Consider the following 22,771-nt stretch of genomic DNA (forward strand, 5'->3'; position numbering starts at 1 on the left):
GAGACTAGGTTGCCCTCGCATTTAAAAACCGTTGTAGTTTCTGTAGCCGCTTAAAAATCAAATACTGGTATCAATTATACTTTCCTCTTGTGCAGATGCTAGTTTCAAGGTTTTCTCTGAGTTGGAATTAATCGTTTATCGCCTGAGGCAAAAGCTGTACGCGCACGCAGATTGGTAAATGTAGGAACCAAACGCCAGTAAGTTAACCTATCAATTTATAGACCATAATGCACTTCCTTACAGTCCTGCTGCTTAGCCTTTCCTGTTAAACGCCTGTTCCGACACAACCTGAATGAATGAACACGAGTTAGCTATTAAACAACATGTTAATCCTTCCGTCATCCACCCTAGTGTCTCAAAGTAGCCCCATGTTCAGTCCATGTGATGTGATGTGATGAGCCTCGCCACTGCAGTCGACAGAAATGTAGAAAGTGCTCCGACTGCACTAAAGAGAGAAAATGGTCCACTGAACCTAAATAACACACCAACTCCGAGCCTACCATTCAACTAATCCCATCAATATGACTACCATCCACGAGGATAGCGCGTGTCGTCTCACCGGTCAACCTCTCCTTCAAGAGCTGTTCAACATCGTCATGCCTATTATAAATAGCATAACTAATCGCACTGCGGCGATAAGGATCCAGAAGATCGGGAATTGCGCCCTTATCCAGAAGAAAGTTCACTCTATCCACTGAGCCGCAGATAGCAGCGTAATGCAAGGGGGTGCAAAGTCCACTCCGTTCATTCATGAGATAATTTCGTGATCCTTCATCCAGTAGGTTATTGATCCGTAGCTTATTATAGCCCGGATCTAGATTGTAGATGAATCTTAACACCTCACAGTTGCTATCTCTGGTTCGCATAGACGCGTAGTGTAAAAGCTGCCCATGCTGAACTTGACCGCCGTGCTCAAAGAGGCACTTAACAATATCTAAAGACGCGTCTCTGACAGCAAATGAGAGCGGTGTACAGTCACGGATACGGCATGATTTGTTCGGGTTCGCGCCATGGCTCAGAAACCATTTAAGGAGCTTCATGTCTTCGAAGGTATACCTATGATAACTGTCAGTCTGATAAAAAAAATTAGAAGGAAAAAAAAAGTATGACAGAGCCTTCTCATACTTACACCAGTGCAGATGGAATAATATTACTCACGTCCGTGTTAATATCCCATCCACGATCAAGGAATAATTTGAGCATAATGGTATCCTTGTTCTGTATTGCAGCTAAAACGTGTCCAACTTCCATCGAAAGACCACTGTCTAAGAGTTCATTGACTTTGAGAGAGTCCCCCTTCTCAATAGCAAGCCTAAGCTCTTTGTACGGATTGGCCATGGTGTTCAATATGGTAGCTTGGAATAATAACAGCGACGTGTTAGCTTATTAAGAAGTTGAAACTGTCGACCGTAGCCGACATAAGGGGGCCTAGATAAGTTGGGGAACGAGATGTGGAGGATCACGACTGGGGAAGGCGAAGCGTGGAGGCGAAGAGTGGAGGCGAAGAGTGGAGGCGGAGTCACAAGGCCCACCTACCGCCAGCATCATCACGTGCTTACACACTGCCTTGCCCACCGCCTGCCCACTCCCTGCCCAATATCTACCTATATTTCAAGGCCATTACTTATTAAAGGATCCGTGTATATATATAGCAGCGTGCCTTACTGTAGAATATCTAGTATATAATTTAAAGCTCATAACCCAAAAGAACCCCAAAGTCAAGGATGGCGTCGCGTTTCTACAAGCACTGGAGGACGAAGAGGCAGTTGAAGTACCGATGAACGGAATTGGATTTGTTTCTTTCGTTGACACCGGTCTCAAAGCTATTGGAACCCAAGATCTAAACAGCTGCATGGCAGTCATCATGGCAACTTCAAAGGGTGCCGTACTAGCCCATATTTCCCCCCTGCCTGGGCCTACAACTGATCCGGATGCTTCAATCAACCACACCCGAAATATGATGGCCGACTTTTGGGGGAAATGTCAGGAGAATCTGAAGGGAACAGAACTTAGAAACTCAGTTCTTGTATATGCGATGTTTCAGGGACAGGTTGCAATGCCAGAACAACGGGATTACATTCATAATGTACTCCTGGAAAACATGGATGAAGACCAGTTCCCAAGAGAGTACTCATATACTGTGCATCTGGGGGGTCATATCGATTTAGCTCAGGACACTGTCTTTATTGACGGCCGAGGGGATAAGCCGAGGCTCTTTGTCGAAAATGTTGAGACAAAATTGCTCGGACCATGAGCCTTGTCTGGTGAGCAAAACCACTTCTGCACCTATTATACGGAGGCTCATGTGCTAACAGTGCATGCAGTATTAGTCTAGGTATTTCTGCACAAGTATCAGCATTTCAACGCTCTCATAAAATGTTGGTGATTTATTGTGTTGATCTGGGGGTTATTTCTTTTGGGGATAGAACGAAGCTTGGTCCCTAGGTTATTATTATGCTTGACTATAAGATGTTGACGTCTAATATCTAGAGTGTTCATTCTAAATGAGTTAGTATTGACATGGTACAACTACCTTGATCCATACATCGAACTACAGAATTAACGTATTTCACGGGTCGACCGACCGCACGGGTCATCCGACCACCGCGTCAAAAAGTCATCCCGTGTTCGGCACCTCTTTATTCAACCAACCACCATGCCTCCAAATCGAAAGAAAAATTGTCAAGAATTAATTGAGCAAGAGGGCCGGATCCAACTTACAATTAAATATTTAAAAAATAATAAAAAACATAAAATTCATCTAATAGCATATACTTATAATATCTTATATAAAACTCTCCGCGACTGTATATAAAGAATTTAATTTTAATTAAAATACTGTAATCATAATCTTAAACTCTCTAAAATTTAAGAAAATACTCTAATACAGTAGATTCTATCACGTGATCAGTATAGAGTTACTTCATAACCTGCTTAAGTATAAGAAATAGTAAATATAATTCTATAAACTGTAGACCCCTTCTTCTTTAACCCTGTTAGTAAGAACTAAGTTACTATCTTTATACAATACTGTAAAGAGATCAGCTGTTGATTTATCAGAAAATATATTTATAAGAAAACTAAATATGAGAATCTAAAGCTTTTACACGACTAGTTTACAACCCTACTGTTACGGACCCCTGCTAGCTAAAGGGACTAGTGAGGCGGTTACGTCAGGCAGAAGGGCTGTACTCGGAAGGATGCAACTCTTATCAGGAAGGACCCGAACTGAGCCGCTACGTGTCACGAGTCACGTGACTGCGGGTATATGAAAGGGTATATGATCAGGTATATGGTATATGCCTGGGGTATACGGGATGGTATACGGAATGGTATACAAGGGGCGGATATATAAGGACACTCCTTCATGTACCTAGCTAGTTCTGTTTTTTGTGCTCAATCTAATTGTCTTTAAGTAACCACACGTTTGATAAAGCTTAATAATAATACTTGTCTGTACTTACTTACGGATAGCTGCGCGGCACTATCTGGCCTTACTTCTCTTCTTCTGCTCAGATCAAGTCACCTTTAGATAGTTAACAGCCTGATTATCTTTGATTCAGTTCACAAGGTATGTATTGGAATGGGAGCTAAGCTAACAGGAACAAGGAGAAGCGATCCTAGGGTTTGATATATTGAGCACCAGTCAGTACAAGTATTATCCAGTAACAATCAGTCATCATGTTGACTATATTAAACACATCGCGTGCGCCTCAGCAGCAGGGCCTGATAACTAAGGAACTGATGGACATGGTTGGTCAGTTACAAGAAAGCATCACAGCCTTAGAATAAAAGAACCAGTTACTCGAAGGTTGCTTATTAGTTAAATCTGTCAAAGTCCGACCACCCGAGCCATTTGACGGCAAACAAGCAAAGCTCAGGGCTTTCTTGATCCAGTTAGACTTGTATCTCAACATAAATAAGGAAAAACTCAAGAATAAGGAGAACAAGATCTTTTTCGCGTCTACTTATCTTACTAAAACAGTATTTAATTAGTTTGAATCGTATATCCGCGAGTGACAAGAAAAGTCAGTAAGTAACCAGGATAATAATATAAAATGATTTTTTACCAGTTATACCAGATTTAAACAATATCTTGAATAAACCTTCAGAGATATTAATGTAGTATGAAATGTTGAGTAAAAGTTATAATAACTTAAGTAGATGGGATTAGTATCTGTGTATATTTCGGAGTTTTAATAAGTTATCAATTACTTAGACTGGGATAATGATATTTATATCTCATGATTTAAAGAAGGACTCAAGATGGAGATCTAAGAGAAGATTATTTGATAAGAATAACTGAATACTTTGGTCAAGATGATTAAAGTAGTAGTGAAGATTGATAACAAGCTATATGATTTTAATATAAAATAATAAGAGGGTTGGTGGACCAGCGGGTCTACATCTCAATGCAATAACCAGCCAGATTACTGAGTTAATAACAGAAGGTCGGCACAATCTAGGAGCTTGGGATATGAAGATCCCTACAGGCTGAAGCCTATGGAGCTAGATGCTGCACAGCATCAGACTCAAGAGACTCGAGTGTTTAAGGAGGAACTTGAACAGTGTAAACAAGACCGCTTGTGCTTTAGCTACGGCAAAGCAGGTCATTAGTTAAAGGACTATAGTCAGAAACAGCCTTAGAAGCAGTTGAGAGCTATGAACCAGGATCAAGGCAGAGGAGTCTATGATATAACTGTTATTTAGTATGAGGTTTGGACGGATTCCGCGACGCGGATACTAGATAACAAGAAATTATATATTATTTAGTATAGTTGGTTATTAGAGGATAGAATATACTATGATTAATTGAGATAACAGGCCATATTAGATAAGTCAACAATATTACTTAGTTAATAAGAGGATTAATAATTATCTGTATCATTAGTTTGGACCATAGAAGTTAATAATAATAATTATAAGCCAGTTCCGAGGAATAACTATCTTAATATAGTTTAAAATAAGGATAAACTATCAGACAAAGAGTACAGTATACTGCTTGAAGGCCTTGAACCCAGTAAGAAGAGACTTAATAAGATACTTAATACTCCTGAAAAACCCTTATCAGAACTTAGTAAACTCTGTCCATCGTAGTAAGACAAGGACAAGAAGAACCAGAAGAATAATCAAGAAAATATTATTTATTAATTAGACTGTATCTTAAAAGAGATCTCAGAGAATCTAGCATGATTCTGTCTAGAGTTTAAAACAATCATGCAGTATTATCTATATTAGGATTTAAAATATTGGGAATCATAAAATAAGACTTAAGAATAATATTTATAAAGATATTCTTATTATCTAAAAGTTTGTTTAACATGTAGACAAGATAATACAGACTATTATTATCAGCTATCAGAGATTAGCTAAAAGGTAAATATTACTGGAACAGAGTCTTGATATAATAAACCATATTTATATATTTATTTTAAAAGAAGTAAAGATTATTAAAAATATAATAAACTCTCTTAACTTATATATTATACGAATACATGCTTAATATACTATAATTAGAAATATATTATTAACTACTGACCTAGAATACTGGAAGTAGTTAAAACTAAGATAAGCCACTATCTATATAATATCTTTAAATATGTGTGTAAAGAGTATCAGAGACATCCTCACCACAGATCAATATATTGATTAACATATTTTAATAATTAATATATAATATACTATATAGTAAAGATAAAAGGCTTGAGATTTTCAAGAAGACATCCATAATAGTTAAAACCTAACTAGCCGGAACAACAGTTAACAGCTACAGAATCAGGACCATACTTAAAGATCTAAGTAGTCATATTAGATTAATTAGCCCAAGTACTGGTAGATTCTGGAGCGACTGGGAACTTCATACACCCAGGATTTATACAACAGCTTGAGATACTTGGACAACAGAAAACAAAACCCGAACCAATTACAGGACTAAATAGAGAGAATCTAGAAACTCTTATATTAACAGTTGAGTCAGAAACTATATTTATAATTATAAAGGATTACTACAAGTATATAGATTTTAATGTGACATCTTTAAAACAGTATAATATTATATTAAAGATTTTATAACTCAGAAATCATAACCCGCAGATTAATTGGAAGACTGAAAGTCTCTAATTTACTAATTATGATTATCCAAGATGATACTAGCAAGGACCAGATATAAGATCTGGATCTGTACGGCCCGCTACTTAGCATAAAGCTGAAGCAAGGACTAAATAACTTAGCAAGAGGAGGTTAAGATTATTACAAAAGCCTAACGCGCCAGGCATCGGAGGTAACTTAGAGAAAAATAATACTTCAAGTATAATCACACAAGTAATAACAGTAATTAAGCTATTATAAAAAGATTAGTTTATAGAATTATCAGAATGGGCACTAATAATAACAGAAAAGTACTGTAAGTATAGTATTAACAGTATTAACACAGAGATTAAGATAACTGTCTAGAAACTAGAAGATTTATAGAAACTTCTAGCTGCAGTCAAGAGTAACGCGCAGATTCTATCATAATATAAGAGATTCAAGGACTTATTCAAGCAGCTAGAGTAATCTGAATTATCTTAGCATGGAAAGTATGACCATACTATTCCTATAAAGAAAGAAAAGTTATTGATATATAGAAAGATTTATCTAATATCTAAAAAAAAATCGCAGGCATTATGAGAATATATCAATAACCAGCTGGCTAAAGATAATATCAGGCCTTTAAAGTCACTAGCAGGACATAAAGTCCTATTTATATCAAAAAAAGACAATAGTTTACAGCTATGCGTGGATTATCAACCACTGAATACTATCATAATTAAGGATCAGCACCTGTTATCTTTAATTTCAGAAATCCAAGATAAGATATAAGAAATAAAGTAGTTTATTAAACTTGATATTATAAATATATATTATTGTATACGCATTACAGAAGATAAAGAATGGAAAACCGCGTTTAAAACAAAGTACAGATACTTTAAGTACTTGATTATATTATTTAGGCTTACTAACACACCAGCATCATTTCAGCAATATATCAACAAGATTCTTAGAGAATATCTTGATAGGTTTATGATTACTTATTTAGACAATATATTAATCTTTTTAAAGACTAAGAAAGAATACATAAGATATGTGAGACTAATTCTATATAAACTATATCTATATTAGTTATAATACAAGCTGAAGAAGTATAAATTCTATATATAGAAGACAGAGTTCCTAGAACATTAGATATCTATAAAGAGAATCTATACTGAGTAAGCTAAGATGCAAGCCATACAGGATTAGCCTTAATCCAGAAATCTGAAAGAACTACAGTAGTTCATCAGATTAATTAATTACTATCAATAATTTATAGACGGATACGCTATCCATATAACACCACTCTTTAAACTTATAAAGAAGTTAAAGAAGTACTAGTAAAAAGAACCACAGTAAAACGCGTTTAAAGATATCAAGCAGTAACTCATCATATTATTAATACTTATATAGTATAATCTAGAGAAAGAAACAACCATCAAAACCAATGTATCAGACTACGCTGTTGGTATGTGTATAACATAACCCGGAGAAGACAGAAAGCCAAGACTAATTATATTTTACTCAAGGAAGTTGGTTCAAGCGGAACTTAATTATGACATTCACAACAAAGAATTACTAGCTATAGTAATAGTATTCAAGCAGTGGAGGGTCTACCTTAAAGAAGTAAAACATACTATCATTATAAAGATAGACTATAAGAACTTGACCTACTTTACAACAACCAAAGAGTTGACCAGAAGGCAGGCATAATAAGCTGAGATTCTGTCATAATATAACTTCAGAATCATATACTGTAAGAGAGTAGAGAATAGACATGCAGATACGCTGAGCCGCAGGCCAGACTATGAATTAAGTAGAAAGACTATTAAACCAGCCATCCTAAAGCAAAACACGGATAGGTTGATCAGCTATAATAAGGCCAACCTAGCAGCAACACTGAAAATAGGTAGTAACTTAATCAAGTAATTAGCTGAAGATATAAAAAATAATAAAATACTTTAAAAAATAAGTAAGGACTTACCAGACAAGATTATTATTAACAAAAATAAACTAGCATACTTCTATGGATTAATCTTTATACCAACCATGATAAGAATAAAGATTATGGCTAAACATTATAACAGACTGCTCAAGAATCACTTAAAAGTAGAAAAAATAATTAAACTAATCACAAGGAATTACTATATTCTGAACCTCAGACAGAAAATACATAATTATATTAAATAATATAAGACTTATATTAGAAATAAGCCTGCAAGATACTAATCCTACAGATAAATATAAGTACAGAAGGTGCTACAATAATCATAAGAATAGATAATAATTAACTTTATTAATCTACTACCAGAATCAGAAGAGTTTAATACTATCACAATCATCACCGATCATCTTACTAAATATATCTATCTTATACTGAGCAGGATAATAATAACAGTAATATAGATAGTAGAACTATTTCTAGAAAATATTATTATATATCATAAAATGTTAAAGTATATTATATTAGATTAAGATAAGTTATTTATCTTAAAGTTCTAGAGATCACTCACAGATCTTATAAGAATAAAAGAATAAATAATAACGGCTTACCATCTATAAATAAATAAACAAACAGAAAGAGTTAATCAGATAATTAAACAATATTTAAAACACTACGTGAACTATCAGTAGAATGATTAAACAAATCTATTATTAATAATATAGTTCTTATATAATAATACTAATCACTTAATTATTAGAGTCTCACCGTTCTATACTAATTACAGATATTACCCGAGATTTCTAAAAACATTATTAGAAAGACAGCAAGTTACTAACATAGCTGAGAATATTATTATATTTATAAAAAACATATACTTACAGTTATCCTGAGATATTGAGTTTATGAACTTATACAGCAAGATATACTACAATCACAGATATAAAAGGAAACCTGACTTTAAAAAAGGAAAAAAGATGTTCCTACTCCATAGAAATATTAAGATAAAATAACTAAGTCAGAAGCTTGACTATCACAAGCTAGGACTATTTATCATTGAAGATAAGAAGAGACTGGTTAATTACAAGTTAAGGTTGCCAAAATCGATGAGCAAAATTTATCCAGTATTTTATATCTTATTATTGGAACCTGTACCAAAGAACGCTAGAATCACAGAAAATGTGGAGATTGATGATGATACAGAGAAAGAATATAAAGTTAAAAAGATCCTGGACTACAAGAAGATTAGCAGCAGGTCAAAGTATTTAGTGAAATAGGTAGAATATGATATCTTAAAAAACACGTGGAAATCTATCGAGAATTTGACAGGCTGCCATCAGCTTGTGAAGCAGTACCATCAATAGACAGGTCGAAGTTCGCCCAGAAAGAAGGGGAACCAACTAACTGAGTCAGACTAGGAGTGTCTGATACAGCGGCAAGTTAAGCAGTGTCGTGTTCGTCAGCCAGACGCTCTAGCTCTCGGAGGTCCTTAGCACTTGGAGGATCCTCGTCATCCAGTTGATTCAACATATTTAAGTCATGATCTAACATCTGACTACCATAATCTTTTAAAAACTGTTAATGTTTTTGCAAGCAGATGACCTTCGCCATTGCTTGATTTATCTTTTCAGAATACTGTAAAAATTACTGTTAAGTTACTGCAAGATCGGCCGCAACTTTCTACTTATTTTGCTTGAGCTTATCCCACTCTCGATCATTATGGAACTGTTTCTCACACTTGCGACCGCGTAAGGTATAAGCTAAATACTTCTTGCTTCGAGCAGATAAATTTATAATACAGACCTTATCCCGAGAAAAGTAGAAGATACAAGGAGTGTTAACAGGATGACTGGAATTTTCGATCCTATCAGCCAAACGTTTATTGTCAGCGTACTTGTCGCGTTTAGGCATGATAACCCATCTTGGAGAAAAAAGAGAACTGAAGAACTCAGCCAAACGCGCACACGGGGGCACTCACCTTTATATTCTTGAGAACAAAAACCTCGAAGGGAGGGAGGTGGTGTTACAGACCCCTGCTAGCTAAAGGGACTAGTAAGGCAGTTATATCAGACAGAAGGACTGTACTCGGAAGGATGCAACTCTTATCAGGAAGGACCTGAACTAAGTCACTACATGTCACAAGTCACGTGACTGCGGGTATACAAAAGGGTATATGATCGGGTATATGATATATGCCTGGGGTATACGGGATGGTATACAGAATAGTATACGAGGGGCGGATATATAAGGACACTCTTTCATGTACCTAGCTAGTTCTGTTCTTCGTGCTCAATCTAATTATCTTTAAGTAACCACATGTTTGGTAAAGCTTAGTGATAACACTTGTCTGTACTTACTTACGGATAGCTGCGCGGCACTATCTGGCCTTACTTCTCTTCTTCTGCTCAGATCAAGTCACCTTTAGATAGTCAACAGCCTGATTACCTTTGATTCAGTTCACAAGGTACGTATTGGAACGGGAGCTAAGCTAACAGGAACAGGGAGAAGCGATCCTAGGGTTTGACACCTACAAGATATATAGACAAAGTTTAGAATATTAGATAAGGATATCTTCAACTTTGATAAAACAGGCTTTGCAATAGGAATAATTATAATTATAAAGATTATAATAAGAGCCAACATGCCTGGTAAACCTTATCTCATACAGCCAGGCCAACATGAATAAGTGATAATAATCAAGTATATTAATTTAATAGGGTATAATATTTCCTCTACCATAACTTTCAAGGAAAAAGTCTATATAAAAGAATGGTTCAGTAAATATAACCTCCTATATGACTAGCATATTGAATTATTGGCAAATAGATAAACAAATAATAACATTGGCCTGCAGTGACTTAAAGAGGTCTTCTTACCTGCTACAAATACTTCAAAAGTCGGCCAATATAGATATCAAACCCTAGGATCGCTTCTCCCTGTTCCTGTTAGCTTAGCTCCCGTTCCAATACGTACCTTCGAACTGAATCGAGGTAAGTCAGACTGATGACTATCTAAAGGTGACTGGTCCTGAACAAGAGAAGAGAAGTAAGGCCATATAGTGACGCGCAGCTATCCGTAAGTAAGTGCGGACGAGTGTTGTCATTAAGCTTTACCAAAACGTATGGTTACTTAAAGACAGTGTTATTGAGCACGAAGAACAGAACTAGCTAAGTACATGAAAGAGTGTCCTTATATCCTATCCTTCGTCATGGCGTCGCCATGCTATGTCATGCCACTGATATGTTATTTCATGTCGCTGCCATGTCCTGTCGTAGCGCCGACATGTTGTAGCGTGTCGGTGACATGTCCACCGTGGTCACGTGTCGTGTAACCGTTCCGGTCATCGGTGGCTCAGATCGGGATTCTACTCGATAAGAGTCCTTGCTTTTCCGGACGTGGCCTTCTGCCTGATGAGTCCGCCTCACTAGTTCGTTCAGCTAGCAGGGGTCCGTAACAATAGACTTCTTATTCTTGATAGCTATAGAAGTCATTTAACACCTGAATTCAACAAGCTCTACAAGGATAATAAAGTTATTCCTATCTGTATACCTGCTCACTCATCTCACCTTCTACAATCTCTTGATATTGACTATTTTAAACCACTAAAGCGGGCGTATGGCTGCCTTGTTAAGTCAAGAATACAACTTTCATATAATCATATTAACAAGCTTGACTTCTTATCTAAGTATCCCACCGCTCACCGGGAGATCTTTAAGCCTCAGAATATTCAAAGCGGCTTCACTGCAGCCGGAATACACCCATCTTGCCCTAAAAGAGTCCTTGAGAAGCTTAATATTATATTATATATGCTGACATCCCCCTCCCAAGCCGCAGGGGGCAGTCTGTAACCTTCTCCATACTTGTAATACTATATACGGTCAAGTAATTGCAGAGATAGGCAGAGTCACTTAAAAAGCTTTTAAAAAGAGGATCGCAGAGTCTCTCTACACCTTTAAAACATGCCCTGCAGTAAATTATTAAAGGCGTCCAGATCTCTCTATACAACTGTATATAACTAGTACTTGAAAACCATGAACTCCGCGCTGCAAATAAAAAAGAGAAAAAGAAGAAGACACATTTTAAGCAACAGATGACTCCTACAGGCGGCCTTACAATACAAGAGGGTATAGACCTTGTAGCAATGAAAAATACTTATTTAAATACAGAGATAGGACCATCTACAGGTCCTGCACCTTCAACTTTAGACACGCCAAGACGAGCTCCACCAACATGTTCTTTCTGTCATATTCAGGGCCATACAAGAGCTCAATGTTCTATACATTGTCAACACCAAGAAAATTAAAAGAATAATGAATTTTGCGTTGTTGCGAATGGCTTCAAGTTGTAGAGCGTGGTCGAAAAGCGGGGCGGCGGTCGGATGACCCGTGAAATACGTTATAACGTAATCGGTAAGCGAGAGGAACGCGCAAGCGGGAGGAACGCCCACCTCGTAATTCTGCTTTATATACAAATTTGAAGTCAAATATCAACCTTTTTACACCGTTCAAATCGCCTCTTCTTGGTGTTTTACTCTCGCTGGACACCATTTCCGTATATGGCCAACTTGATTACACGAAGAACAGCGAGGTGGCGCGCGGCGGCGAGGCTGTTCCTCACCGGCCGCAGAATCAAACCGTTGGATTCCTAGGGCTTCATCTTCCTCACGAGCCCGGCGAAAAAGCTGTATAGCTTCATGAACTGTAGCTCCTTCGAGGCCTGCTAATTGGCGATTACTTCGTTTCCTCTTCTTAGTCTGGTGTTCGTCTGCAGCCCGTAAATCGCGATTTTCCTGTTCAAGCAAGGCTGCCCTGTTTAACGCGATTTCGCAGCCTTTAACAATATATGATAATGCAGTTCTCATTGACTCCGGAGGACTTCATGTACGTTCACGCAGTAATCTCTCAATTGTAGTTTCATGCTTCTTTAATTGTCTCGTGTTCTTAGGCGTTTTTAGTATAGAAGAAGTGGTAGTTTGACTTCCAGTAGGAGTAATCTCTCGCAGGCTATACATCAGCTTTCCAAGCACCTCGTCTGGCTGGAAAGGCACCAAGCCGGAAGCTGAAAAGGCGTTCTGTATAGACGATTTCTTGAAGGCAAGTTCTCGGGCTTTGGGAAATGTATTTAAGAAATCAACCCCATCAATATGGTGGATTCCTTGGTGAATTAGCTGTTCAATAAAACCACTGTATGCCTTCTTTAACAGCGCGAAGCAGGCAACATCCAAAGGCTGATAAAGATGTGAGGAATGTAGAGGTATGTATATAGAAATAACATCATTCTGGCTGCAGATTTCATCAAAACGAGGTGTTAAATAAGAGTCATGTCCGTCGAGAATCAGAAGGCTATGTTTCCCGACTTGCCGTTCCTTAATTGAAGGAATAAAGTAGTGTTCAAGCCAATGCAATCCGATCTCGTTAATCGTCCAACAGTTTGGCGAGGTATTGATCCTCCAAGAATGAGACATATTACCTTCATACCAGGCCTCCATATACATCTTTCCTTTGACGATGATATACGGAGGCAGGGCCCAGCCTGAGGCGTTAATACACTCGATTGATGTCACCCACTCGCGATTTCCAGGCTGTATAAGAAACGGCTTGCTCACGCAGTCAGACCTTGTTACTACCTTGGCAGTAGCCACAAAGCCCATGGCGAATCCAGTTTCATCGAAGTTATAGATATCTTCATCTGTAAATCCGTTCTCTGATATAGCATTTTTAACACGGTTGAACCACTCTTTCATAAGCCTCGGATCTTTGCAGAGGGCTTTTTTATAATCATATCGGCGAGAGAAACGTGTCTTTAAAGAGTCATGGTGTTTAATAAAGTTGTATATCCATTTCTGCCCTACTAAAGCCTCATTCGATGCCTCCAGCGAGGCTCCTCGTTTCTGGATTAATATAGACGCTATTTTATGAATATGGGAAGGCCTGGGGGGAAGCCCTCGCGTATTTAAGAAGAGAATCCACTGTTCTAACATCTTCTTCTCTGAAAGAGTTAATTCACATGAATTGGCACGTATATCGCTTCGTGATTTGACTTCTTTGACGCGTTTTTAAAGGGTGGTTTGCGGAACTTCAAAAACACGTGCTGCTTCTCGTAATGACGGAATTTGATCATTTTTTAAAGCCTCAATTGCCAAGAGAATCCTGACTTCTTGTTCCTCACGTTCTTTCAACGATATAGACATTTTGGTGGTTGGAATTGTTGATCAAAGACCTCGCGTTTTGGTGGAATGCGGAGATCACGAGGTGGGCGTTCCTCCCGCTTGCGCGTTCCTCACGCTTACCGATTACGTTACACTATCTTGTTACTAAGCATTTCACGGAAATACAATGCCCCGTAGATGCGTTGGGCATGCGCCGACTTCTGGGCCCAAAAACAAAGATGTTTATAATGAGGCTCGCTACAGATTTAATCTTCTGTGACATTTCACTGTATTATAAACAAGCATATCCACCTTAGCAAGCTTCACCCTCATCCAAAGTTTGAATTAAGGTCTTTGTAACACATCATCTTAAATGTCGGAGGCAGTAAGTACATTCTCCTACTATTTGTAGGAAATATCTGAACAGCAAATTCATAGCCATCTTCCAAACCCAGAAAAGTCATCTTCGCAGGAGGAGGACAGGTCGAGTGCAGTGGGTATATGCAGGCCTTCAAGCAGAACAATGGTTCATCAGTCGAGAGTATCTGGATTGTCAAATCTTCTCGACCAGAAGTCAAGGTTCTTCCCGCAAACGCATACGTCGAAGTCTATTATGGTACAATCGTTGTTGCTGAAGAATCCTGATCAATAAAAGCGTCCATATCGTCAACATTTGCAATATCCACTATTTTCCAAAAGAGGTCGCGGTCTATCGCAAACGTTAAATGGGGCCGGTCTTGTGCATTTTCAACCGGTATCCAGCACTTTAGCCTCATAGAACCGCCCTCTTTCATATTATCAAGAATCTCTTGCATTGTTTTGGCACTGGGGTTGTATTCATACTGCCAGTCTTCACCTTGACGTCCTGCCGCCCCATGTTTAGATGCGAGTGTTGTGAGGGTTTCTGTCCGAAGACTTTTTGTTTTCAAGGCTTTGATCAGGGCATTCCTTTTATCACTTCCAACATCGGCTATTGTCCTATGTGCAAGCGCGCACGAGCACAACAGCCCCATGTATAAACCGAACTCTTGAATACATGTTTTCAGAAACGCAGCGAATATCCGGTGCCGTCTTTGTGTCTTTGATGATTTTGGATATTGTTCTCCTTTATGGCCCCGAGGATCACGTCGCAACTTCTTGATTTCTTTGGTTCCAAGTTTGCCGCTTTCGTTTATCCGTCTCGCACAGTCTTTGATTCTCTTAAGCTGCGCCTGAGTCCATTTGTTAGGGAGAGCCTTGATCTTCTGCATGTGACCATGAAAGTCGTATCTGTCCATCCTTCGTATTCCTGCCATTCGATATCGTTTCATCCTGCGGATTTGTTGCTAGACAGTGAGCGGTGGAAGGGAGCAGGTGTCTCTGGTAGGCAAGTACGAGTGGGCAAGTGCGGGGCACAAGCAGCGCTTAAATGGGGAGCATTCATCTTGCGTGAATGAGTCACATGACTCGAAATCTGGAACTAAACCACTAGGCATTGCCCACTGGGCACAGGTTGTAATATCTTAGTTTAGTAACTTAAATTGTAACTAGATCAAGACATTATTTCGATCTAATCACTAACTTGTGGAAGGGCGGGCGAAGGTATAGGAAAGCATCCAGAGGCGCGTGAGCAAAAGCAACACCGTTGAGAGAAACTGAATGTATAACTGGATTATTAACCAGGAATATAGAGAAAGAAACTCAATAAATCCTCATTAGTTAAATCTCAGCAATGATAAGTGGAGTGACGGGATAAGGTTGTGGAAGCCTCAATGTGTTGTACCTACAAGGACATTATGATAGAAGAGTATCAGACCGAAGCCTTTGTCTTATCAGTATCAATCTGTTAGCTATCCTGATATTATAATGTGATTGGTGGAAATGTAGGCCGGTATTCGGTAAGGGTTACCAGGTGTCCAAGACCTTAGACTTTATGGAAATATTAGAAGACTTTCATACTTACAGTCACCGGCGATATTTAGTTAAGTGTACAAATTAATTGGCGTTCTTCTTTGAATAAGAAATTCTAGAAAATTTGAATATTATATGATGAAAAAAATACTTCCCTTACACATTCGTCCCAGTCTAAACCATACCCTTTTCTTGCCCAGGACTGAGCCATATTGGTCGACATGCAATTCATCTGTCATGAATAATTCTTATAGAAATGCCAGGCCTCCTCCGCATGTAGGAATTCAAGTAGCACTCATAATTCCTCAATTTCCGTAGCCAAGATCCTTACCACTATTAGTAGACTGGCCCAGTCCGCCGAGGCAGGGGCGTCCTTGCAGAGACGCGTGATATACATGTTAAAAGAGCAGTTGCTTGTCACAGATATAACATAGCAGCTTGTATCTATCAGGATGAGACCCGGTGGCGGGTGTTGCCCACCAACATGACTCAAGAAACCTCCATCCATAGGTGTTTGGAACCTCGGTGATCGCTTACAGTTATAAGCTGGTATTTTCATGCCTACTGGAATGATCTCGTGTGTCTTGTTTCATTGCAGCATAAGTGTTCTCTCATTGTGCTTCACGTTAACCATATAAGTCTCGAATTTTGGGAATCTCTTTGATGATAAATTAACTACTTAGTCTTTCTTGTCTCTTCCCGAACGTCTCCGTGTCTCGTTCGGCTAAGTAATCCTAGAAAAAGAACTGTGCTTCTTATGCGTCAGAACCGGAATATACCTCTTTCAGGGTATGGACTGCCTCATTCTCCATATTCGGTTGTTTGAACACTTCCAGCCACTCATTTATTCGCAGATACCATGTTTGCAGAAGTACAGAACCCGATAAGAAGAAACGAGTAACCGGTCTTTATATCTCCAGATTTAAAGACTGGTGAAGGCTCAATCGGAAACCTACTTTGCTTTGGCGTATTCTTTCGTGTCGAATACCGGGATTCTAGCATGGATAACGGTTCATTGCTCGTGTGTCGTATGGTGTGTTGGGCTGCTTTGTGGAGTGGTATATAGACCCAAATTTGCTACCAGAGTTTCCGGTAATGGTTATAAGGAATATCATCTATCGCTGTACCTCAGCTTCATTGTTAAACGTATGGGATAGGCATGTTCTTGTTCTGGGACAATCTTCCATTCTGCAGAAGAGTTTCATGGATTAATTCCAACATACGTTGGGGTTTTCTTCGGTAGAAGCTTGGAGTGGTTTTGGTAAGTATCTGTTTGATATTTTTCCAGTATTTGACCTATCAGAATACTGTGGTTTCTTTGACTTGTTTCTTGGGACAGACAGCACTGTAAAAGACTCAGTCGGGAAGGGTCTGTCGAGATCAGTATTGTTCATTGTTGTCTGTTTGATTATAGCTCGAGCATGTTTTTATATGTGCATTGGGTGGAGACAATGCAATCACGAAATTTGATTGTCTTGACGAGTTGGGTTGGGTTTAGGTAGACGATGTAAAGATAAATAGATGTAGAGGAGAAAAGGGAAAGAGGAGTGGAGATAGATAAAAGGTGTAGATTATTCCCCAATTAGGGGGTGAAATTGCAACAAGGACTATAGTCTTCACTCTCTTCTATCCCGTTCACTTTCTGGGGTGTAGTGGTTGATGAATGTGCTGTAGGATGTTTGGGAATGAGAGAAAGAGGCGAATAATCCGTGGCATAAAAACCCGATAATTGTCTACAAATCTAGGCGACCCGGCTAACTCTCGATCAGGAACCATGGCCACGCAAAAGCTTCCTGTATTCTAAAGAATACCAATGATGCCCGAAATCCCTGCTGCTCAACCCACCAGCCAAAACGATTGGTAAGCATCAGCTGCAATGTCGCCGACATCCCTGTCATTATCTCCGGCAAACCCGTCCGTCACATCGGACTTAAGCCGGACATACCATCCTCCCCCATACAAAGCTTTCATATATACATACCCTTCTCCCCCCTCACCTCACCTCCACCAGTAAATCCAACCAACCAACAAAACAAACCACCAAAATGTCCACCCCCAGCTTCATCTCCATCAACAAGCTCGCCCACACCCGCGTCCTCATCATCGGCGGCACCTCCGGCATCGGCTTCGCCGTCGCCCGCGCGGCCCTCGAACACGGCGCCAACATCATCATCTCCAGTTCCAACCCAGAGAAAGTCTCCTCGACCATCTCGCGTCTCCAAACCCTCTACCCGATCCCATCCTACACCGAGCGCATCACCGGCCAACCCTGCGACTTGGGAGACCAATCCACCCTCGAAACCAACCTCGTTTCGCTCCTCGAGCACGCTACATCTCCTTCCCTGTTCCCCAACACCACCACCCCAACCAAAGAAAAAATCCCACTCAACCACATAATCTACACCGCCGGCTCCCGCCCCGAACGCACGCTCATCTCCTCCCCCGAAATCAACGCTTCAAGTTACGCCGCCTCCGGCACCCTCCGCGTCCTAGCCCCCATGCTGATAGGCAAACATGCCAAAACCTACCTCCTGGACCACTACACCTCGTCGGTGACATTCACATCGGGGGTTCTGGCTGCGAGACCGGTGCCTGGATTGGTGCTTAGTGCTGCGGTGACGGCGACGGCGCTGGAGGGGTTGACGAAGGGGTTGGCGGTGGAGTTGGCGCCGATAAGAGTGAATGTGGTTGCGCCGGGAGCGGTGGAGACGGAGATTTTTGATGGGTTTGGGGATAAGAGGGAGGTGTATGTTGAGGGGTTTAGGAAGGGGACGTTGACGGGGGAGGTGGGGAGGCCGGAGGATGTGGCGGAGGCGTATGTGTGGTGTATGAAAGATGGGTTTGTGACGGGCAAAGGGTTGGGAGTGATGGGGGGGCGTTGTTGAAGGGGGCGTAGATGTCGATTTTGTTGTTGGGAGGGGGTGGAATAGTGGGTAGGGGGTTGTGGTTGTCTTGGTAGATTGATGATGGGTTGTACTAAATTGGTTTATGGATGGTACTAGTGTAGGTAGGAGGTAGGACTATGCTGCTCACCCATATCCCTCCGATATCTACTTCATGCTTTAATTCACTCGGGTCAGGTGATCGAGGCCTATCTCTTCTTTGTCGACCCGCTTGCTTCAATGTCGATCCTCTTCTCTTCTCTTCTTCTCGTACGCTCTTCAAGTCATCGAGATCCTTCAAGTCGGTCATCGATTACCAACTTGAAACACTCTACAGCAGTTATCTCATCTTCTACACGGTAGATGTAGACGAAGAAAGGGCTCTCCACTTCCCCTTAGAGATACTGCAGTATGACCAACACTGAAATTCCCTACGGTCAGGTACGTATCATGCCACATGTTCCTCGAGTATGGTTACTGACTCTCGCTACTTTCTTGTAGACTATATCGTATCCCTTCAAGACACCGCGTCATCAAAAAGATTTCATTGCATTAACACAATCTATCAAGTATTCGACATATCCAATCTAACACGCGCCTGGAAACCGACAACATGGAGTAATTGGAGAAAAGGAACTGTGCGGTCATATTCAAAAGTTGTCCAAGCTATGTCATGATTCCTTCTTCGGAGTCGTTCGAGCCTTCTTCAGAGATTTCCCCCTCGAGATATTTGAGCCACCTGAGAATATTTCTGACTTTTCTTCCACGTTCAGGGTCCTTCGCTGCTGCTTTGACCACTTCTTCATCATGCTGGTGGAATAGCTGTATCATTTCATCTGAGTATCTATGCTTTGCTGCTGTCCAGACTGCATATTCGGTGACTGGTAGGATCTCTTGATGCTGGCAGAGAAGTTCAATGATCTTATATCCTTCACGGTGATTTCCCGCTGCAGCCTGGACCACACCTTCAGTGATTAACAGGCTTTCTTAATGCTGGTAGGGAAGTTTAATAACCTCATATCCTTGATCATGATTTCCTGCTGCTTTCTTAACCATATTTTCAGTGACTGGAAGAGTTTCTTGATACTGGTAAAAAGGTTGTATGATATCAATTCCATCATAGTTTTCTGCCGCTGCCTGGACCACATTTTCAGTGACTGGTAAAGTCTTTTAATGCTGGTAAAGAAGTTCAATAATCTTATATCCTTTACAGTGATTTCCCGCTGCAGCCTAGACCACACCTTCAGTGATTGGCAGGCTCTTCTGATGCTGATAAAGAAGCTGTATCATCTCAACCCCATAATAATCTTCTGCTGCTGCCTGGACCACATCTTCAGTGACCGGTTGCCGACGACAAAGTAGTCTCAGAACTTCAAGTGGTGTCTTTATATGCTCATATTCCGCACCCTCGAATACATCTTCAGAAAACAGTAGATGCTCTTGGTACTGATAGAAAACTTTTAGGAGTTCCCACATATGATCGGTTCTCTTTGCCACTGCAGCCTTGGCCATGTCTTCAGAAAATGGTATGTCATGCTTTCGATAGAAGACTAGCCGCATAAGGTCATAGATGTCTTCTGTTGCTGCTGCGAGCGATGCTTCTGTGATTGGTAGATCTTCCCATTGGTCGCAGAGAAAAAGTTGTAGAAGCCTACATAGTTCTATTTCATGCGTTACTGCTGTCCATAACACTCTCTCGCTGATGGGAATTCTCATTGGACTTTGGCGAAGCAGACGTCTCATCGGTTGAATTTGGCTGGTAAGGTCCCGTTGCTCCAGCATGTATATTACAATATCTTCCATGATGAGCGTCAAACAGTTCGAGATTTCTTCCTTTGAAGTTTCCAGGTGTCTTGGCGCATGATGTGTTGGTTTATTTGACTCATCATTTTCCTCCCCATTAGCCATAAATATGGCCCATGTAAGGATGAGATCAATGGGATGCCCTCTTGTGGCATGGGTTTCTTGTGACTGAATGTCGGGCATCATTTGCTCGAAGCGTTTGAGAACGGTGTCTGCTTCTTCTTCTTCTTCTTCTTCTTCTTCTTCTTCTTCTTCTTCTTCTTCTTCTTCTTCTGCGCCTAGCTGAGGTATCATTGTACTTATGATGACCGTGATTTGGCTTCTTCCCAGTCTAACAATGCTTGAATATGAAGCCCCTTGCATGATACAAACAATATCATCCTCCTGAATTAACTCTGTTGATCCTGGAAGTAACCAATCACATCCCCATTCGGTCTCAAATTTTTGCGCCAGGGGAGTGTTATGGAAGGCAATGCCAATATGTTGTTGATCATCTCCAGAACTTGTCCTTGCGACAGAGTTGATCCGACCCACAATCCACCCTTTACCTTTGATTATCACTGGTTGAGAGTCAGGTAGAGCCACCACGGTACATTGCCCCCCAAAAATGTATGTTACAACCTGTTTGACTACATCACTCCACGGGAGAGAATAGTTCGGTTTCAAATATGGTGTGTCAAGGTCATCTGCGCACAGACCTAGCAACGCATATATTTTGTCGTGTGGTACTGTAGCGAAGTGGGAATGATACATGCCAATCAACTGACCTATTGAGAGCTCCCCACGTAGATTGTATGTATGTCATGGCCGAAAAATCGAGCCCCTGATCAGAGGCATGACTGGGAGTACGTGTTTTGGTAGCCAGGATATATCCAGTTCGCTGAGACCCTCACAAAAGGTATACCCATTAACCTGAGCCAGGCCACAGTGAATGATGACGCATCGTGCGACACCGACTTCTTGAAGAACCTATCCTAGTTGTTCGCGATATAATATTGATCAGAACATTCAACGTTATTGATTTGGACCTCATCTGCACCTTGCCTTCTGCAAGATGACGGATGATTTCAAGTGCGTTGTCACCATTATCATCTGGCTCTCCAAGCCAGACAATGATACGATTGGCTTGTGCGTAGATATCCCGCATGAACGGGATCTGCTTCTCCTTCTCCTTTTCATCATTCTGGTTGATGCAGATGGCATCAACCCATAGGGTTCTCTCCAGTTGATGGTTGCGAAGGTACGACAGCGCCGTGTGTAGATTCTCGGCCACATGGAGAAAATACCCATCTATGGTAATTAGCTGTGGCTTATTGTCACCTCCCCATGTATATGAAAGCGCCTCATAGAGATGCTTTCCATTGTCTATCTCGGAAAGGTCATAGTCGATGAGTTTACATTCGATGGGGGCATTCCTTTTCCTATGCGGCAAAAGGCAGATCATACGAGTAAAAGACCCTTCTGGAAGGGTTATATAGGAATATGTATCCATGATGAGTAAAGTAATGTTCTGATCGGGAAAATATCCACAAAGGGTATTTGAAGAATTTGGAAGTTTGATGTTGTCTTTGTCTATCGCAGTGATCCAGGGAAAGGAGGAGGGGGGGAGTTCTCTCGTGGGAGGCCAGCTACGCGCGGGGCATGCCATCGCTTTATCATTGTTAGGGGGAATGATGCAAGTGGTTTAAACGAGATAAAAAAAGCAAGTATCTCTATCACACGCACTTCCTCTCCATATTTCCCTCTCATACCCATCCTTGTAGCGCCAATCGGAGGGTGTGGGTGGGCATACATGCATATACCCACTTAGTATGTGGCTTATTTTTATAGGTCAGCATGCAAGATACTGTCTGTAAGACTGCTCGAGTGTTATCTGAACTAGAATTGATGTTGGGCAACAAAGGTCCATGAGTAGAAGAGAATATCTGTATAAAACGTCTCAGGGAACCGATCAGAATGATGATATTATAACTTCTATGATGACGGAAGATGATACCGTACAGGAAGGAGGAAGAACGGGGGGCGGCGAAACCA

General features: G+C 40.4%; 5 protein-coding genes across 5 annotated transcripts; 2 read left to right on the top strand and 3 right to left on the bottom strand.

The window, feature by feature from the left end:
* Positions 1-97: 97 nt before the first annotated feature.
* On the bottom strand, positions 98-1,474 carry BO94DRAFT_578855 (ankyrin repeat domain-containing protein). The gene is made up of 2 exons (XM_025615233.1): positions 1,130-1,474; positions 98-1,056 (listed from the first exon to the last, which is right to left on the bottom strand). The coding sequence occupies exons 1-2, from the start codon at positions 1,336-1,338 to the stop codon at positions 504-506; spliced, it is 762 nt and encodes a 253-aa protein (XP_025462869.1). The 5' UTR covers positions 1,339-1,474; the 3' UTR covers positions 98-503.
* A 226-nt stretch (positions 1,475-1,700) lies between these two features.
* BO94DRAFT_628181 (uncharacterized protein) lies at positions 1,701-2,472 on the top strand. The gene is made up of 2 exons (XM_025617462.1): positions 1,701-2,264; positions 2,325-2,472. The coding sequence occupies exon 1, from the start codon at positions 1,778-1,780 to the stop codon at positions 2,252-2,254; it is 477 nt and encodes a 158-aa protein (XP_025462870.1). The 5' UTR covers positions 1,701-1,777; the 3' UTR covers positions 2,255-2,264; positions 2,325-2,472.
* An 11,959-nt stretch (positions 2,473-14,431) lies between these two features.
* Positions 14,432-15,640, bottom strand: BO94DRAFT_539656 (uncharacterized protein). The gene has a single exon (XM_025612746.1). The coding sequence runs from the start codon at positions 15,455-15,457 to the stop codon at positions 14,774-14,776; it is 684 nt and encodes a 227-aa protein (XP_025462871.1). The 5' UTR covers positions 15,458-15,640; the 3' UTR covers positions 14,432-14,773.
* Positions 15,641-18,049: 2,409 nt separating this feature from the next.
* BO94DRAFT_578858 (oxidoreductase, short chain dehydrogenase/reductase family) lies at positions 18,050-18,937 on the top strand (the record flags this gene model as incomplete). The annotated part of the gene is made up of 1 exon (XM_025615234.1): positions 18,050-18,937. Exon 1 carries the CDS (start codon positions 18,098-18,100, stop codon positions 18,935-18,937), a length of 840 nt encoding a protein of 279 aa, XP_025462872.1. The 5' UTR covers positions 18,050-18,097.
* Positions 18,938-20,919: 1,982 nt separating this feature from the next.
* On the bottom strand, positions 20,920-22,318 carry BO94DRAFT_628184 (HET domain-containing protein; the record flags this gene model as incomplete). The annotated part of the gene is made up of 2 exons (XM_025617463.1): positions 21,777-22,318; positions 20,920-21,015 (listed from the first exon to the last, which is right to left on the bottom strand). The coding sequence occupies exons 1-2, from the start codon at positions 22,227-22,229 to the stop codon at positions 20,920-20,922; spliced, it is 549 nt and encodes a 182-aa protein (XP_025462873.1). The 5' UTR covers positions 22,230-22,318.
* Positions 22,319-22,771: the final 453 nt, after the last annotated feature.

The sequence above is a fragment of the Aspergillus sclerotioniger genome (assembly GCF_003184525.1).
Source record: "Aspergillus sclerotioniger CBS 115572 chromosome Unknown BO94scaffold_37, whole genome shotgun sequence".
Taxonomy (NCBI): domain Eukaryota; kingdom Fungi; phylum Ascomycota; class Eurotiomycetes; order Eurotiales; family Aspergillaceae; genus Aspergillus; species Aspergillus sclerotioniger.